Source organism: Varanus komodoensis, unplaced genomic scaffold, assembly GCF_004798865.1.
Source record: "Varanus komodoensis strain SLA01 unplaced genomic scaffold, ASM479886v1 scaffold71, whole genome shotgun sequence".
NCBI classification, from domain to species: domain Eukaryota; kingdom Metazoa; phylum Chordata; class Lepidosauria; order Squamata; family Varanidae; genus Varanus; species Varanus komodoensis.
The window spans coordinates 762,214-779,584 of record NW_025336360.1 but is presented as its reverse complement, the minus strand read 5'-3'; the positions used below and the strand labels follow the sequence as shown (position 1 = coordinate 779,584).

General features: G+C 46.9%; 1 protein-coding gene across 1 annotated transcript; it reads right to left on the bottom strand.

The window, feature by feature from the left end:
* Window positions 1-11,564: 11,564 nt before the first annotated feature.
* Window positions 11,565-16,343, bottom strand: LOC123034742 (arylacetamide deacetylase-like 4). The gene is given in 5 exon segments (XM_044452360.1): window positions 11,565-12,065; window positions 12,067-12,340; window positions 13,832-13,895; window positions 14,928-15,141; window positions 16,167-16,343. Coding segments are annotated over 5 exon segments (1,230 nt in total).
* Between the last annotated feature and the right edge of the window lie 1,028 nt (window positions 16,344-17,371).

Sequence of the window (17,371 nt, the reverse complement as noted above, 5' to 3'; positions counted from 1 at the left end):
GGTAGAAACAGAATGTCCAGGTGTGGATTTGTCATTTGTCTGTCCTTTACTCATAGCCCAGGGACTGTTATACATTATTCACTGACAAGACAAATGCTTCATGTAAATTTATTTTTGCATCACATGTTATAATTATAAAGCTTGGGATCAATGAATAACTGGTATGTCATTAAGAGGTCTGGTTAAAGGTAATGACATAGTGGCATCTCGTTGTTTACAGTAAGGATGTTCATGCAAATTAACATTAAGTAACTCACGAAGCGCAATTCTAGATTCTGTTCCTTTCTTGCAAAGTATAGGCTTATGTACATGCTCTGACATACTTCCCATTGTGGTTAGTGTTGCTGACTCACTTATAAGTGTGTTTCAGACTAGTGCAGTCTGAATAATTTAAAAAAATGTTATGGTGCATCTCTTGGCCTATTTTTGGTTTAACTAAATATATAAATCTTTCTCTTTGCTAAAACTAGCCCTCTGAGTTAAATGATGAGCAACAAAAATATCCAGTCCATTTCCTTTTTGGGCATAACATAGACAAATAGCCCTCCTGTTTTTCCAGGGACAGCTCTTCAAAACTGCTGCTGAGCAAAACTATTGTTCGAGTCTTGTGTAAGGAGCTTTCTAAGAAGTGCCTGGACTGGAGGAAAGGGGAAAAGCAGACTTACCCCATGGAAATGCCCCCATATTTTTGCTCCGTGTTTCCTGAGCTGTAGGAAAATTGGGAGTCCCAGCTCCCATCTCAGAAGTTCTTCCTTACATGAAGCCAGACCCTCAATATTAGTGGAAATGGCTTCTAGCTGCCTAATCCTCTAATCTGTGGACCTGAGAAAGTCATTGGTAAAGTACACATATCATCTCAAGTAAGAATGAATGCCTTGCTACCCTTCGGATGCTTCTGGATTGCCAGCCTGAAGCCGTTGTCCAGAGGGACATCCAAATGTGTTAATAGCACTCATGTTTTAATTTTATATTTTAAATGTTATATTTCTTGTTTTATAACTAGTTCTAAGATCACACGTGTTATAATATGCCTTATTCTCTCTGTGATGCTTCTGACATGAATAAAGAAAGATCTCAGAAGGGTGCCATGGTGAGAGCAGAGGGCCCAAATTTGGACCATGCATCCCCTGTGGTTCCTTCTGCACCAGCTGCAGGTCAGAGGTTGCAGTCGCACATTCTGGAGCCAGAGCGAAGGGGAGGCATGGAGCAGGAGGAACTGCGTGAGGCCTCGGCCCCTCCCCCTCGTGGGCAGGGGTCAAGCACTTACAGGGCATTTCGAGGCAAGGTCAAGCACAACAGAGGCCTGCAACTACAACGAGGCCCAGCTTTCCAAGTGATCTGGTGGCTCCGGGGAGCCTTTGCACTCTTCCTGCCTTTTATGAAATCCACCTCATCTGAGTTGGAAGGGTTTCTGGCAGCCACATTGGATGGTGTTACAGGTTGTATACTGTGTGTGTGTGTGTGCGTGTTCAAGAGAGAAGTGAAATAAAGCAGGTGGAAGACAGTGAGTACAACAACATATAAATGGCCTCGAAAAATGGATGGACAATCATACTGATTTAAGTGCTTGGGAGAAGAGGACGCTTGCCTGGAGCCGAAGAACAGAACCACGTGGGTCCGCGACATGGGCATCCTTGGGAAGCACAACCTTGGGAAGGGCCTTGCAGGGCTGAGCATCACCGCTGAGGAGGGCCCCTCGGGCCACCCCCACTTCCCTTGGTTTGAACTGAACCATTCCTGCTCAAAGGAAAGGTCATCCTAAAAGAACCATGAAGCAAGTCTGCACTCATCTTCACATCCTGTGCGCAACCTTGAGAGTGAACAAAGAAGCCATAACAGAATTGCCTGTAGCAGAGACGGTATCAAAAGATATTTCGGTGGGAACAGTTGGTTCAGGAAGGCTATCATCACCCATTAGCTGCAATTGCAACCTATCATCCATTTTCCCAGAGTAAGTCATTTAAATAGGATTAGATTACTCATAAGTATATGATGCTTTCCATTCCAATGTCATCTTGTCCCCCATCGCACTGCCCTCTTGTGGTTCACTCAAGAAGATGCCCACGCAAAGTTGCCCATGGCCCAACGTATGGTCTGAACGTACTTACGGTATCCACCACTCTGAAGCTAAGCAGGTCTGGGGCTAACCTGAGCTTGGAGGCATGTCGCCTCCTCGAGTTCTGCAAAGGGAAAAGGTGGACAATGAATGACTGAACGAGGGAAGGCAGCTGTTTGCTGAGTGCATCACTTTCCAATGGCCTTTGTGTGATTCTTTGGCCCTACTTGTTTTCTTTCTTCCTCCATCTCTCAGAGAAGGCTGGTCCAAGGCACCTTCAAGGTCATCTATCCTATTCCCTGCTCCATGGCAGGAAGCAATTTGGTTTTCCCATTTGGTTTTCCACCTAGTCTTTACCACCTCCAGCAAAGAGTCCCACTGCTGAAGAGCTGTTGCCATTAAGAATTCCTTCTACTATGTAGCCATGGTATGCTACTGTGTAATTTCCACCCAATGGTTTTAGTCCTGGTCTGTGGAATAAGGCAGACTGGCTGGTTCACACAACACAGCAAGCCATGATGGTTTATAACCATTTTCAACTGTTGTGTTGTCTGATCCCAGTCATGGTATCTCACCATGGGAAATTTGGTTCTTAGAACCTATGGTAAGAAACAGTGGTTTGTTCTACCACCATGGCTTGTTGTGTTGTCTGAACCCAGGATCATGGTTTCCACAATCCTGGTATGCAACTATTCTACCTCTGGAAAGAATAGCAACTGAAGACGCCACTCCAGCCATCCAGTCTGTATGTGTGGACCTATAAGGAACAAGCAGGGGAGGGAGCAATGCACCTTGGGATCAAATTTCAGGCACTGTGGCTGGTGGGTTACATGGCAACGGAGTGGGGAGGATGGAAACTATGATAAAGTAGTAATCACTTGATTCTTCATTGGGTGGAAATAGGCTGTCTTGATGTTATAGATTTGCATATGCCATACAGGCGATGAGCAGGGTGGGAATTCCATGCACATAGATTTGTATTTCCAAGCTGTGCTGGCTTCAGTTTTTGTGGGCTCCTGGGCAAGCCAGTCTGCATGCCCCCCCTCCCTCAGTGACCCTCCTCTCCCGCCACCCCTGTCACAGCAGCTTCAGTCCCCCGTCCTTTCTCTCATCATGCTCCGTCTTGCTTGCTTGACAGGTGTAGCACCCGGGATCAAGACTGCGAAGGGCTCACTGCCCTTGTGGGGCCAGAACATGCAGCAGGTGAGCAAGCCGGTTGCGATGGGGAAGAGGAGGAGCCACTCCAGGGGAGGTGCCACTTTGAGAGGTGCCCATCCATGTCTATACTCGATGCTCGTCCTTTTGCAAGAAGGAGGCCAGGAATCCAAGGAAGTCAAATGAACAGGGGAGCTCTCACTCCAGTGCAGTGGAGCGAATTCTTTGAAAGCCTGTGGAACTGACTCCAGGTGAACATGGTGCGCAGTTGTTAGCCTCTCTTTTATTCTTTGCCCATTTTGATATTCACTCACTCTGCCCTTTTTAAGTCTTGAAGTTACTGAATTGATGTTGGGGCATTGAGAAATAGGGAGCAAAGAACTCCGTTGTTTCACCACCACCAGTGACAAATGGCTGGCAAGCTCTCTTGCATCGTCTACCTTTACCTACGTTTCATCCAGTATCTACTTGTGTGCAGTTTTATGCACACTTGGGTGTGCATAAAACTAAACCACACTTGGGTGCGATCGCACTGACAGCATTTGCCTGCCATATGCACCTTTCCTGGTTAGAGGGCCCTCCTGTACAGCAGATTATGTATTTGTTATCCACGTAGTTATGTGAAGGTCCACCTGGAATCTGGATCTCTTTCACTTGCCAGGCTTATTGCTTGCATGTGGCCCTAGTCTAAGAGGAAAGCCAAGCTGAGGGCAATGCTCAGAGATGCTGGCCAGGCCCTTCTTCCTGCTGAATTCTTGCACAAAACATGCAAAGCCTCCCACTCTGCTTGCATCATGGGCACATGGTGGGTTGCCTGTGAGTCTGTGCAATCCAGCCTTGGAAGCTGTTGCAGAACAACAGCTGGACTTGCCTCCTGCCAGATGCCACTGCGTGGACTTTGGGCAGGGAGAAAGCAGGCTGGAGCCCAGGGAGCCGAGCCGAGGAAGCAGGACAGACTCTCAGCCACAAACCAGATTGTTACATTTTTGTAAACCAGCAGCAAATATGAACCTCCACACTATTATATTCCTGATCACTATGTATGAGTGAGAAAGCTTGATGGAAGGAAGCAGACAGGAAGAAAGTCGATGCATTCAGAACATGGTGCTGGAGGAGAGCTTTGCAAATACCCTGGACTGACAGAAAGATGAACAGGTGGGTGCTAGATCAAATCAAGCCAGAACTTTTCCTGGAAACCAACATGATGGACCTGAAGTTGTTGTACTTCAGGGACATCCTGAGGAGACAAGGCTCACTGAAGAAGGCAATCATGCTAGGATAATTTGAAGAAGGAAGAAGAAGAGTCCCAGATATGAGATGGAGCAATTCCACCAAGGAAGCCACAATCTTACCAAGCTGGGCTATGCAGGGCATCATTCATGTTATGGCCATCAGGTCATCTCTGGCTTTAGGCAACCCTATCAAAAGAATTACACAATAGTAGAGTTGGAAGGGGTCATGAAGGTCATCTGGTCCACCCCCCTGCTGTTGCAGGACATCAGTTTACACCACCCCACTCAGATGGCTGTCCAGGTTCTTTCTGAATGTCTCCAGTGTGGGAGAGCCCCCCACCTCTCCGGGCAGCTGGGCCCACTGTCCTATTGCCCTGGCAGTGAGGAAGCTTTTCCTGATGCCCAGCCTAAATCTGGGTTGCTGCAACTTGAACTGATTGTTCTGTGTCCTGCACTCTGGCATCAGCGAGAAGAGACCATGACCCTCCTCTTTGTGACTGCCTCCGAGGTCCTTGTAGAGGAATATCATGTCCCCCCTCAGGCTTCTCTTCAAAAGGCTGAACATGCACAGTTCCCTCAATCTCTCCTCACAGGGCATCGTTTCCAAACCCGGAATCATTTCTGTTGCCCTCCTCTGGACCCTTTCTAATCTTCCTGCATCTTTCTTAAGCCTTGGTGCCCAGAACTGGACACAGTATTTCAGATGGAGTCCGACGAGTGAGGATGATAGGGGAACAGCAATTCCTTGCGATTTGGAAGCGATACTTCTATTAATGCATCCCAAAAAGACATTGGCCATTTTGGTGGCTGCATCTCATTGCTGACTCACATTTAGCCTGTTGTCCACAACAACGCCAAGGTCTTCTTCTGCCCGGCTCTGTTATGCATCCCCCAAGTTGCATCGATGCTTTTGGTCTCTTTTTCCTAGGTACCCTCCAGTAATAAATAAATAAAGAAGAAGAAGTGCCCTCCACAGGGTCTTGCTCATGACAACACAGCTCCGCTCTTCTTGGAGATGGGACTGGAAGGCCTAACACGGGGTGGTCCTGGTGGCTGGAGGGATGCTCTCAGGGCATGGTGGTCGGTGCCATGGCTGTTGGCGTGGGGTCACTTAGGAGGCTTGTAAGAATTCCACCCATCCTGGCTCACAGGCCAGGTATACCCTTGTACTTGGCCCTGACAGACCTGCATACACACCTGGATGCCCAGGTCTTGTCAGCTGCCAGTGGAGGCCATGCACACCTGAGGCTGGTGCACCACTTCTACCTGTTCTGGGAGATGTCCCACCTGGCCATGGTCACACATACCTTCGCTCCATTCCCTGTGGACTTCTGCAGCAAATTGTTCCTGGGCTGGTTGAAAACTGCTCAGAAACTTCAGTGCTGCAGCCGGACTGGGGATGGCAGATTGGTGGGCTGTTGTCTGTTAACAGCAGCTTCCCTGGCTACTGGTCTGTTTCCAGGCAGAATTCAAGGTGCTGGTTGGGACCTTTAAGCCCTTGAGCTTTGGGGTACCCAGAAGACCACCATATTGCCATATGAGTGCCACATTTGGTGGCGCCATGAGAGGGGGCCTCTTCAGTGGCTAATTCCAGCCTTTAGTGGCCAAGGAGGCTAGCTTCTTCCCCTCTGTTCTTTCCTTCCAATGGCGGACTAAAATAGGAACTGTTCAAGGAAGTCTTTGACCTGTAAATGAGTCTGCCAGTTGGGGGTTTGCTGTTGTCATTCTCCAATTATTTTATTGTGCTTGCATGTGTTTTAATTTTTATATTATTATTATTATTATTATTATTATTATTATTATTATTATTATTATTATTTCCACTTGAATGCTGCTACAATAGCCCACATCTACAGCCCATAAAATATTGTGCAGCTCACAATATTTTAATAGTTCTAAACTATTATGAATTGTTTCTGTAAGTCACCTTGATAGAAAGTTGCAGTGCAAATACAACCAGTCAGTCAGTCAGTCAAACCAGCTGGGCTGCAAAGCCTGTTCTCCCACAAAGTAATTTGCAAACATTGTAGGAAAGTAAAATGTATTTCACAGTTTGGCAGACACTGGAAGGGAAATTAGTTTTTCAGACTTTTAGATAAATTGGCCATTCCACGGAAAGGGTGAGGAGGACCCTACATGGTTGCAACCCATTTTCTTTCCTGAGAAGCTCTGAAGGGTCTGAACACTCTTGGCCTGCGGGCTCAGCCGGTGTGTTGAAGGAGGGTTGCAGCTGACCTATCTTTTTGTGTATCTGCAGTGCTCAGCATTTTAATCCCTAAGGGGTATGAAAGAAGGGGGAAACATCTCCGTATGAAGGAAATATTCCTTCTGGGACTAGATAGGATGAGATTCTGCAGTGATACCCACTTTCTCCATTATTCTTTATTATTGTGAGATCTGTGTCTGCAACATGGTCTGAGTCAGTGCAGCGCAGGGCCACAAGGTTGGTGGCCGGTTTGCAGGGGATGCCGCATGAGGCGAGACTGAGGGAACTGGGCCTCTTCAGCCTGGAGAAGAGGAGACTCAGAGGGGATCTGTTGGTGACATACAGGTATGTGAGGGGGTGTCACACGGAGGTGGGTAGAGACCTGTTCTCCCCTGCAGAGGAAGGCAGACGCGCTCCAAGGGAGCAAAGCTCAGGGAGCCAAGGTTCAATTTGGATGCCAGGAAGCATTTCCTGACAGTCAGGACCCCGAGGGTGTGGAATGGGCTTCCACGAGAGGTGGTTGAGGCCCCATCAGTGAGAGTGTTCAAGGACAGGCTGGACATGCACATGGGGGGCATGCGCCACAGTTCAATGTTAGCATAGTTTGGTGAGCACTCACACACAGACCAAACATCTGTGTATTTATCCATTCCAAGGGGGCAGCAGAAAACATCTGTTCGAATCTTCTTCTGTCAGTCCTTGTACCATCAAAACAGTCAAAATTGATTAGTTGTCCTGGGGTTGTTTTTATTATTGTTGCTTATTGGCAGTTGTTACTGGTTTTATTGTGATATTATTTTTATCTTTGCTTATATATGTTAACCCAATTCTAATTCTTTGGCCACTTAATGAGAAGAAAGGACTCGCTGGAGAAGACCCTGATGCTGGGGACAATTTACGGCAAAAGGAGAAGGGGGTGGCAGAGGATGAGGTGGCTGGATGGAGTCAGTGAAGCAGTTGGTGTGAGCTTGAGTGGACTCCGGGGGACGGTGGAGGACAGGGAGGCCTGGAGGAATGTGGTCCGTGGGGTCGCGATGGGTCAGGTGAGACTTCGTGACTAGCACCACCTGCAATGACTGGCGGACTTTGATAAACCCCATGAAGAATGTATTGTATTGCCCACCATACATGAAACTAAAGTTTGAATGGGGTTGGAGCTGATGACTTTTTAGCCACTTCCATCTCTGCTCTTCTATGATTCCATGCATCACATTTATTCGTTAATAATAAATATATTACCAACATCAACCAGCTAACTGAGTAGCAAATGCCCGAAGGTATCTGTCAGAACTGGAGCAATTTATAAGCGTTTCAAAATAATACATGAGAATCAGTGAGCATGTACCCCTGCGTGTCTGAAAAATCTAAGGGGCGACTTCTTTTATATTATTTATTTTATATTGTTAATTTTAATTTTATATTGTTATTTTTGCATTTTATTGTATTGTGTTGCAAGCCGCCCCGAGGCTTCGGCAAGGGGCGGCATAGAAATGTTTAAATAAATAAATAAATAAATAAATAAATAAAATAACCCCATGCATGATACCATTCTGGTCTCCTTGGTCATCAGGTGCTCCTGACCTTAGGTCATAGGATGGACGAAAGAAGGGATTTGATAGGAATGAAGCCAAATCTATGCAGCCCTACTGAACACCCCTCTCCTAACTGGGTTTGCCTTTTGTGACCTTCAAGCTGGTGGGGCGTCTATTTCAATAGCATGGCAGGAGGGCAACGGAGATCAAGTGGGTTCTTGAAGTGGCTTGCCACAGCTTGGTAGGCGGAGCCTGTTAGAGGGCTCCCAGTTCCTGCAGAGGCCAGTACGAGGCGCACAGCGACAAGACAGAAATAGAGAACACCATTCACTTGGATTGAGGAGAAAGGGTTGGGTCAGGTCCTTCCACTGTGTTGTCTGCTTTCTTTCCTTCTAAGGGAGGGAGAGGGGCCTCCCTGCAGCTTCCCAGGCTCTGGCTTTCTGGGCTTCTCCCTCTTCTCTGGGAGCAGAATTCCTAATGGCTGTATCAGCTGCTGGACAGTCGCCATTTGATCCCCTTCTCTGTGAAGAGGGCAGATGGTGCTTAAATGGCTTTTCATCTTCCCATCCAGTTCGGCTGACACCATCCCATATTTGGTTTCTGTCATGAGGAGAATGTGCTGGCACCCAGAGGTGAATATTCTTGAGGTATGTCTGGAGACCACAGGAAAATACCCAGTTACACATCTAAGTGGCTCAATTTTTTATCCAAGAAGGATGCCCAAAAGCTGAACCACACCAGTTCCATTTGTGGGAAATGGCCTAGGGCGTTCAGGAAAACCATCGGATTCCATGAGTCTCTGAGCACAACACATCCTAATGGTTCTTGAACCTCTGCAGAGAGAAACTGCATCCACAAGTGCAAACTTCAGCCAAAAGTGGTCTGGCCATGAGAAACGGCCAGTTCCACCTTCCGCTAGGACTGTCAGGACACCTGGGGAAGACTAAATTGCAGGTGCGCCCTGCTTTGTGTGCGGACTGATGGCACATTGAAACTGTCCTGTGGTGGTCCTGGAAGTCCTGAAGTCCTGAGCTGGACCAGAGGGTGATCCGGATTCATGCTGAGGCTCCATGAACCATCATCCTGAGTTGCTGCTTTTTAATTTAATTTCCATACCACCCAATTGTTGGAGATCTCTGAGTAGTTGACAACACCGTGTAGTTTCTCTCACACTGATTGATCCCATCTTGGCCAGCTTAATTAGGGACAGATCAGGTGTAACGTAGCATCCCCACATTTCTTTTTGATCAGGCACTAGATGCCGACGCTCTCGTCCAACTCCTGGGCTGAGGATTCCCCAGTGATTATCAGGGATGCTGATAGACCCAGCCATGGCCCCACTCCATTCCCCCAGGGTGCCCTGTGACTGCGAACAGAATACCTGAGCTGCAAGAATGCTCACCAGCTCAGCTCTCACATCCTCAGTGAAATCATGCAGGGACACGGTTGTATTCTGAGCTGAGCTGGGGAAGAACCCAATACCAGGAAGGACAGTGGGGCATGAAGCCCTTTTCTTCACCTACCACTCCACCGGCTTCCTGCTCTTCAGCTTTCATTCCCAACAGCTATGAGAAGATGCGCTCACCCTTAAACACCCTGAGATAGCGACTAAAGGGCTGGGATTTGTAGAGGAACTCTCCGGGCATGAACAGAAAACCTGATCTACTGCTACTCTGCTGGATGAATTGGTGAGTTCTATCAATTTAGGACTGCTGGCCAAGATCCTGACACTTTCATTTCAGATGTGACCCAGCCATCTCCCCCACCTGGACTGTGCTCTTGCCCAGGAAAGGTGATGGATTTCCTCTGACAGCAGGGCAGGTGAGCCATCTAGGCTGTCTTCCTGCGCCACAGCAAGTTTCCCTTTGGAGCCGTGAAGTCGCGGATGCTGGGGAACCCATTCTTACAGCAGCCTGCAAAAGCACTCTCTCCTCCCAGCAGCTTCTTGTTACATCAAATCTCTGGGTGGCGAGTCATTTGGAGGAGAAGCTCAAGGGGACAACTCCCAACTCCTCCTTGCACCCATTTTATGCTCTCATTCTGGTTCAGGCATGCATCAGGTCTGCTGTTGAAAACTCAGGGGTTTAGTACACCAAACATCTTAGCTTTGTGGCTGCCCATGGTGTGTAGCTCACATTCCTTCTGTCTCACCACAACAGGTGATATTGCTCTCCATTTCTTTGGGTTGTGCTCCCAGAGGTCCAGCTGATCCTTGCAGGGGAAAGTAAACCTTGCCTTTCTGGCTTCCTTCGGACAACCCTGGAGAGAAGAAGTGCATGGACCACTGAGGTTCTGTCTCTCTCCTGTTCCTCAAGTCCACTGAGGTCAGCATCAGCTCATGCTCCCACACAACGAAAGTCCGTTCCCTCATTTTAACAGAAGTTGCAGCTTTCTTTTGCCCATTCAGAGCAGGGTCCTTAATGTGCTGTAATTAACTGACCAGAGGGACAGAATTCTTTGACTACCTTCTGCCCAGGGAATGTTTTCTTGGACAGAAGAAAGCTTCTGCCTTCGGAGAACTTCCGACAAAGATCTTTACATGGCCACACCCTCTTTCTTAATGCGTGTTATTGTTGCCTTCCCTATGGAGAATGGATCTTGTGCGGTCCGTCCAACGTGCAGAATCAGAAAGTCAGCAGAGGTTTGCAGAGGAGCACAGTTGCGACAGTGACGATGGCGCAGCAAGGGACAGGGAAGCAGAAGAGAGGAAAGGAAGGCAAGCACAAGGACGGGATGCTCGACATGCCAAGTTGAATGCTGGTCCAAGGACCATGGAAACCTGGGTCCTTGCCCCCACTCAGCCACAGAGCTCACAGGTCGGCTTGGCACCCGTCGCTCATCCTCCGCCCAACCCTCGAGGACGGTCCCGCGACTGGTGCAGGATCGGGCGGCTCGCGTGGTGACCGGCACTTCTAGAGGGGTCCAGATGACCCCAGTGCCGAAAGAACCTCGCTGGCTAGCAGGTGTGGCCCCGGCCCAATTCACGCTGGATGCAGGGCTTCACGCCAGGCGTCCCAATCCTGCTTTATGAGGGATGAGCTTCCCTCCTCGTCTTGCTGATTCACAAGACCAGATCTGACCTCAATGGCGCAAGAGGCCAGTTTGGGTTATCAGTAAATCGTTTTATTCCATGAGATAACAAAATAGGAATAAATTAAGATTTGCATTTTTGGAGAACCACGGAGAACACAGCATTGGCACCCACCAGCTGGTTTCCCCGCATTGGCAACCTTAATGTTTGTTTATTCAGGATAACATGAACATCCAGGTCATCATTAGACAATCAGGGGCATGTCAAAGGGCTTGTTTTCAAAGGTGAAACATCAGTGATACAAAATAATATATACCAGGGTCATGGAAGAATAACATCACAGTGAAGAACTTCACATCCTTTCTATGAAAGCCTGCACATGTGGCAAGCTGCTTTTTAAGCCTGAACTCTCAAATGTCCCAAAGCCTAGTGTGAACAGGATTCCATGATATCCATTCTTGACATGGAACCATGTCACTGACACCCCGTTGTCCTCGAGCCGCTTCTTGTACAGCAGCCCATCATCTCTGATGACATCGTATTCGCAGGTGTAAATGAACGTGTCCGGGAGCCGGCGGATTATGCAGTCCTCGGCCAGCAGTGGGGAGAACGTAGGGTCAAACGCGGCTTTGCACGTTTCATACAGCTGCTTGGAAAACGGAGCCGGCACTGGCGGTGTGTAGCCCCGGACCTTGAACTGCTCCGGAATGTTGTCAGCACTGATCCATTTCCGGCACTTCACCAACACATGCTCAGGAACATGGGCGTTCTTCATAATTCCGTCGACATCCACCTGTTTCCCAGTGAGGAAGTAGAAGCCGTGTCTGATCGCCCGTTTTATGAACAAGGGGGGGGGTGGAATGGTTCTGCTGGTGGGAAGGCAAGCTGAAGTCCACAGCCTGGAGGAACGGGTAGAGGAGGACCTGGGCCCGCAGCCTCGGCAGGTCGTCCCTCATCACCAGCTTTTGCGAAACCGCGGCGGCAAACGTGCCCCCGCTGCTGTCTCCCGCAATGAGGACGCGGTTGGGGTCCACCCCATAGGCCTTTGCGTTCTTCAGGAAGTGTGTTGCAGCTGTGCAGCAGTCCCGGATTGTAACGTGGCTGGGATATTCCGGAACTAAACGGAATCTAATGCAAAGATGTACAGAAATATAAACTCAGTTAATGGAAAGGAGCATTTTGCATCCTTCTGCACGGAGCTGGCTGAGCAACTGTTGCATAGGGGCATGTTCCTGTTTCCTCCCCCTTTGAAAGGTTTTTAAATAGATACCCGCATATTTTTTTTTCAGTGATGGGGTCCTGTGTATTCCCAATCCTGCATGCCTTTAATTGTTCTTTAAATCCTTTGTTTAATAACACTCGGAACAACTCTAAAAAGAAGTGGACAAAAATAGATGGAAGAAGGGAAAAAAATCAGAAATATTCCTTGTGGGATTAGATAGTGTGAGATTCTGCAGTGACTCTTCCAATGGTTCAGTTTCACTTTCCCCGTGTCGTTATCATAAGCATTCTGTTGGTATTAATTCCTAGGTGCCAACACATGTAAGTGAACAAGCAGGTGCTTTCTGTATGGACAACATGTGCACAAACAGTACAGACTTCCTCTAACCATATATTCAATTTTTCTTCCTACATTCCTATTTGGGCTCTTTGGTCCACTGGATTCCAGTCTGACACAAGATTTCTCAAATGCCTCCATTTTCCCTTGCAGCGGAAATGCTCAGGCACTGACTGCTGCAGGATTAAAGAGTGTCTTTGACCCAGGCCTAGTCCTGCTTGGTCTTTTCCCTCTGTGACTTCCATTCCTCTGCTACCCTACGTTGTCTTTATCTCAAAGGGCCTTCTCTGTAGTGGCACCCCAATGGTGGAACTCACTCCCCAGAATGGCTTGCCTGGCATCATCACTTTATTCTTTTCAGTGACAGGCCAAAACCTTTTAATTTTTCCAATGTTTTAAGACCTGATTATTTTAATTGGGGTTTTATTATTAGCTAAATTTTAGGACGCTGTGTTTTAATTTTTTTAAAAAAAAATCCCCTTACATTTTGCATTGTTAAACCATCTGGAGACTTTGGTAATGGGACCATCTACAAAAGTTTTAAATAAATAAATAAATGTATAAAGCTGAATTCAGGGCTGAAATTGCACTGATCTTTAGAAAAGCACCTTGCTTTTTTAAGCATAAGGTCAGGTTGTGCACCTATATTATGAAAGGAACTGATGAATCACGCACTGCAAGCATAGCTAGAGAAAAAGGGCAGGTTTTTAGTAGGCAAACTGCATCTGAACCTTGGCTGTGTAGGATACACTTTTAAGGATCAGTCAACCATCTCCAGATGTTCTTGCATCAGGCTGATTATAAGGTTAAGGTTGAGTTGGGGTTCAGGCTTGGTTTGATGACAAAAACATTTTGGTTGTTCCATGTCCCTCACGTTGCACCACACAGGCAGAAGCCACATTTTGCTCTTGATACAGCCAGTGGCTTCCTGGTGCTGAGACTCTTGGTTTGGGACAGTTTAGTCTACCAGACAGCTGGACTCTTTGGTGAGTTCAGTTCTGACCCCTCCTGTTGCAAGATTAAAACTCTCTTTCTCAGCACAACTGAATAAAAGCACTTACCCCACATTCACTACCACTGAATCTGTTACTTCAGCAAAATAACGGCATATTCTGTCATGTGAACCTGAAAAACAGAAATGATTCCAAGGAGGATGAACAACTGTCCATTTCACAAGTGCCACACCTCTTGGACGCTGCTTGTTCCTCAGAGCAATCCAAATGCAAGCAGGGGCATCAAGGCACCTGTGCCTGAGGCAGCGTCCTGGTTTCCTCTTGGCTCTCCACTCATCAGTTAAGGCCAAGGGGACAGACACCACTCTTCCCATTGGCGTATTTCAGCTCAGTACCTTCAGATCGTTTGGTACATAAAACACATGCACACAGAACATGTACAGACCGGGTGACTGCCTAGGAGTCACTAGAAACACTCGACAACACAAACATAAATTCAGAACACACCCTAAACAAGACTCCTTCCCCTCCTGCATTATGGAGGATTGGAAATCGGGGCTAGGCGACAATGAGACTTGAACCATTTTCAGTGCACTGTAAAATGTGTGTGACAACCCCTGCCTGTGACAGACCCCACCTTGGAGGACCTGCTGGTGAATTTCTCCTCCTCATGGCACGATTCTGTGAAGTTGCTCATTGCTGAAGGATGTACTGAACTTCACTGAACACACAGAAGTAGCCTAGGATGGGGCAGGCAGAAGGTAGACCTCCAGCAGCTTTGAGCTTCAGAAGAAGTCCCAGCTATCTTGAGAAAGACCTTCTGCCCACCTGTGCCCTGGCATACTATGCTCAGGTTCTCCAAGGTGCTGTGACCATGTCGACATGGCACCAGGGAGACATCAGGAAAGCCCAGAAGTGACATGCCACGTAAAGAAAGCCATATTGTATTGGCCTTTTTTCCAAATATTGCTAAGCATGTCTAGAAATACATTGCGAACTTCCTTGAGCTGTGAAATAGAATTTCCTCCCACAGTTTTTAAAAGGATTGCTTAATGTTTATTAGCAAAGAAGCTAGAGAAAATCTGAAATGGATTCATGGCCCTCCAGTTGCTAGCAAATCTTTCAGCAATACTTATATTAACTAACAGCAAATTCTGCTAGAACAAGGCAAATTAAAATTGAAGCCCTTCTTAAAAGTACTTACAGATGCTTCCACATACGCCGATCCCTCCATGAAGATACAATATTCCTCTTCTGCTAGTAGAAGGTGTTCTGGGCCAGTAGACCCTCACTGGAATATCGTCAAAAGCCAGATCTTTGATTATCAGATAGGAGCTCTTCATTACTGGAATACCATTCAGAGCAATCCTCCACATTTGGTATCTATGGCAAATACCAAGTTTCTCAAGAAATAATCCCTGTTTAGGAAAAGACATGGGGGAAGAACTCAATAACGCACACGCACACGCAAACTCAACTCTCAAAGAGGGGTTAATAATCCATTTTCATATAATACAACAGAAGATTTGTGAGTTGGATTTTGCTTTTCATTCGATTCAATTTCTGGTCGTGCTGACTGCTCTAATTCTTCAGCTGCACGACCAGGAGGAGACCAAGGCGTGCAAAGGTAATTGCAGGTGTCCTGCCAATAGCAGCGTGTGTGTCATATTCTGGTACGCCTTGTTTCACTGTGCTTCATTTATTTATTTAGGCAACTTCTATGCCGCCCCATTCGCGGAAGTCTTGGGGCGGCTCACAAACCATAAACCATTTTATGGCACTTGCCAGAGGTGGCCTGTGTCAAGCAGGCATGTCTGTTGATGCCACTTTTCCAGCAGAGGTGTCTCACGTCTTACGTCTTGGAGACTTAATCTTTGCAGCTCCCAGGGAGGTGGGGAGCTTTACACATTCAAAATGCAAACTGTGAAACTCCTAAATCTAGCAAACGGGGATTCCCCCCACCCCCACCATACATGTTAAACTACAGGTGGGTAAGACATTTGTTTAGGAAACAAGTCTCACTGCCTATGGAATGGGGGGCAGCTTGCCTCGGAAATCCATTCATTTCTAAAACTTGCAATGAGTTTCACAGCCAGAAATGTGGAGGAATTTTTAAACTGAAAGAATGCATACTTAAAATGTGCATCTTAAAGAAATGAGTGCCAGGAAGATTTACTCAATGGAAAATATAGGTAAAATGCACAGAATAGAAAAGCTATCCCTTTTTGGAAAATATGCATAGAAGTACACATGTTTCCATGGAGATGGGGAGAACCTTAAATTGGAAGTGGGGTGAAGACAGAATGATAGTACTGGTAGGAAAATGAGAAAGTCAATGAGAACAAAGGGGACAGATGTGCATATTCCTGTTTTAAAGAAGTCATCCATAGAATGCCATACAAAAATGTCCAGATTACCCAATATTTAAATCAGGCAAACTTACCAGTCCAAATAAAATTCCACACAGAAAATTGCAACACCGAATTACTTTACGGTCTAACATTCCTGCAGGAATGTGCGTCCTTGTACAATCGTAATAAATTGCCCATGCCAAGCACATCAGTGTCATGAAAATGGTCAGATAGGAAGTCAGCATCCACAGAGATTGTCCGAAGGCCATTCTAGAATCGGGGATGTTGCTTGTCATGGCACCAGCGATTTCTGCTTCTTTGTGCAGCTCATTCTCCCTAATAATGACTACGGAATTGCAATAGACTTCTGCCACCCCCAAGATTATGCTCGAGATGGCTAGCTTAGCACTGTGTTCAACTTTAATAGCTGGTGGGAGGAGATTTTCGATGAATGAAAACATTCCTTTTTGTAATAGCACCTCCCTTCCCCTCATTTCCCTAAGTCACAAGCACATTGATGGTATCATTTTTGCTGCAATCATGTCTACATTACTACTGCAGCCACACCTAGTCCTAAGATGAAGAAACATCTTGGTGTTAAACATGGTTGTGACATCTCTAGGAATCCCTAATTTCGTCTTGACTCCTGCCATTCACTGGGCCATCCCCCAGTTGACCAGAGGTGCTCCAATACTCTCCAAAAGGACCAGGTGTCCGCAACTACTGCTTTGCAGAGTGAAGTTGGAGTCCCCTCTTTATAAACTTGGTTTATAACTGACTTCCATAACAACACGCGATACACCAATCAGTGCTGTTCTGTGCTGGTGAGTCTTCTTCAGTTCATGATAACTCTAGGAATGAGAGTCCTCTCAAGATCCCTGCTCTGCCATCACGAGCTCAGGGCTGTGGCTTCTTTGATGAATTTCATCCATCTCACAGCTGGGCTTCCTCTTTTCCTCCTTCCTTCAACTTTCACTGTCTTCTTCAGGAAGATGGGACTTCTTAGGACCTTCCTGGAGAATGACAACCTGAGACTAGAATGCAAGTTGTCCATTGAAATATAATAAAAATGGAGTTAAAATTGATTAAAATACACGCATTTTCTCTGCTATCTTCTCCTAATATGTCTGTCTTCTGAGTAGGATCCACTGCCCACAGGAGGGATCCCACATGAGGGGCAGGTAAGCAGGCAGCAAAGACTGGCGAACCAGTGGAAACAGCAGGATGATCGCCTCTTTCCTAGTCAGGTCCTTCTACCATCAGTTACCTTGTAGGAAGGTTCTTATGAATGGTTTTT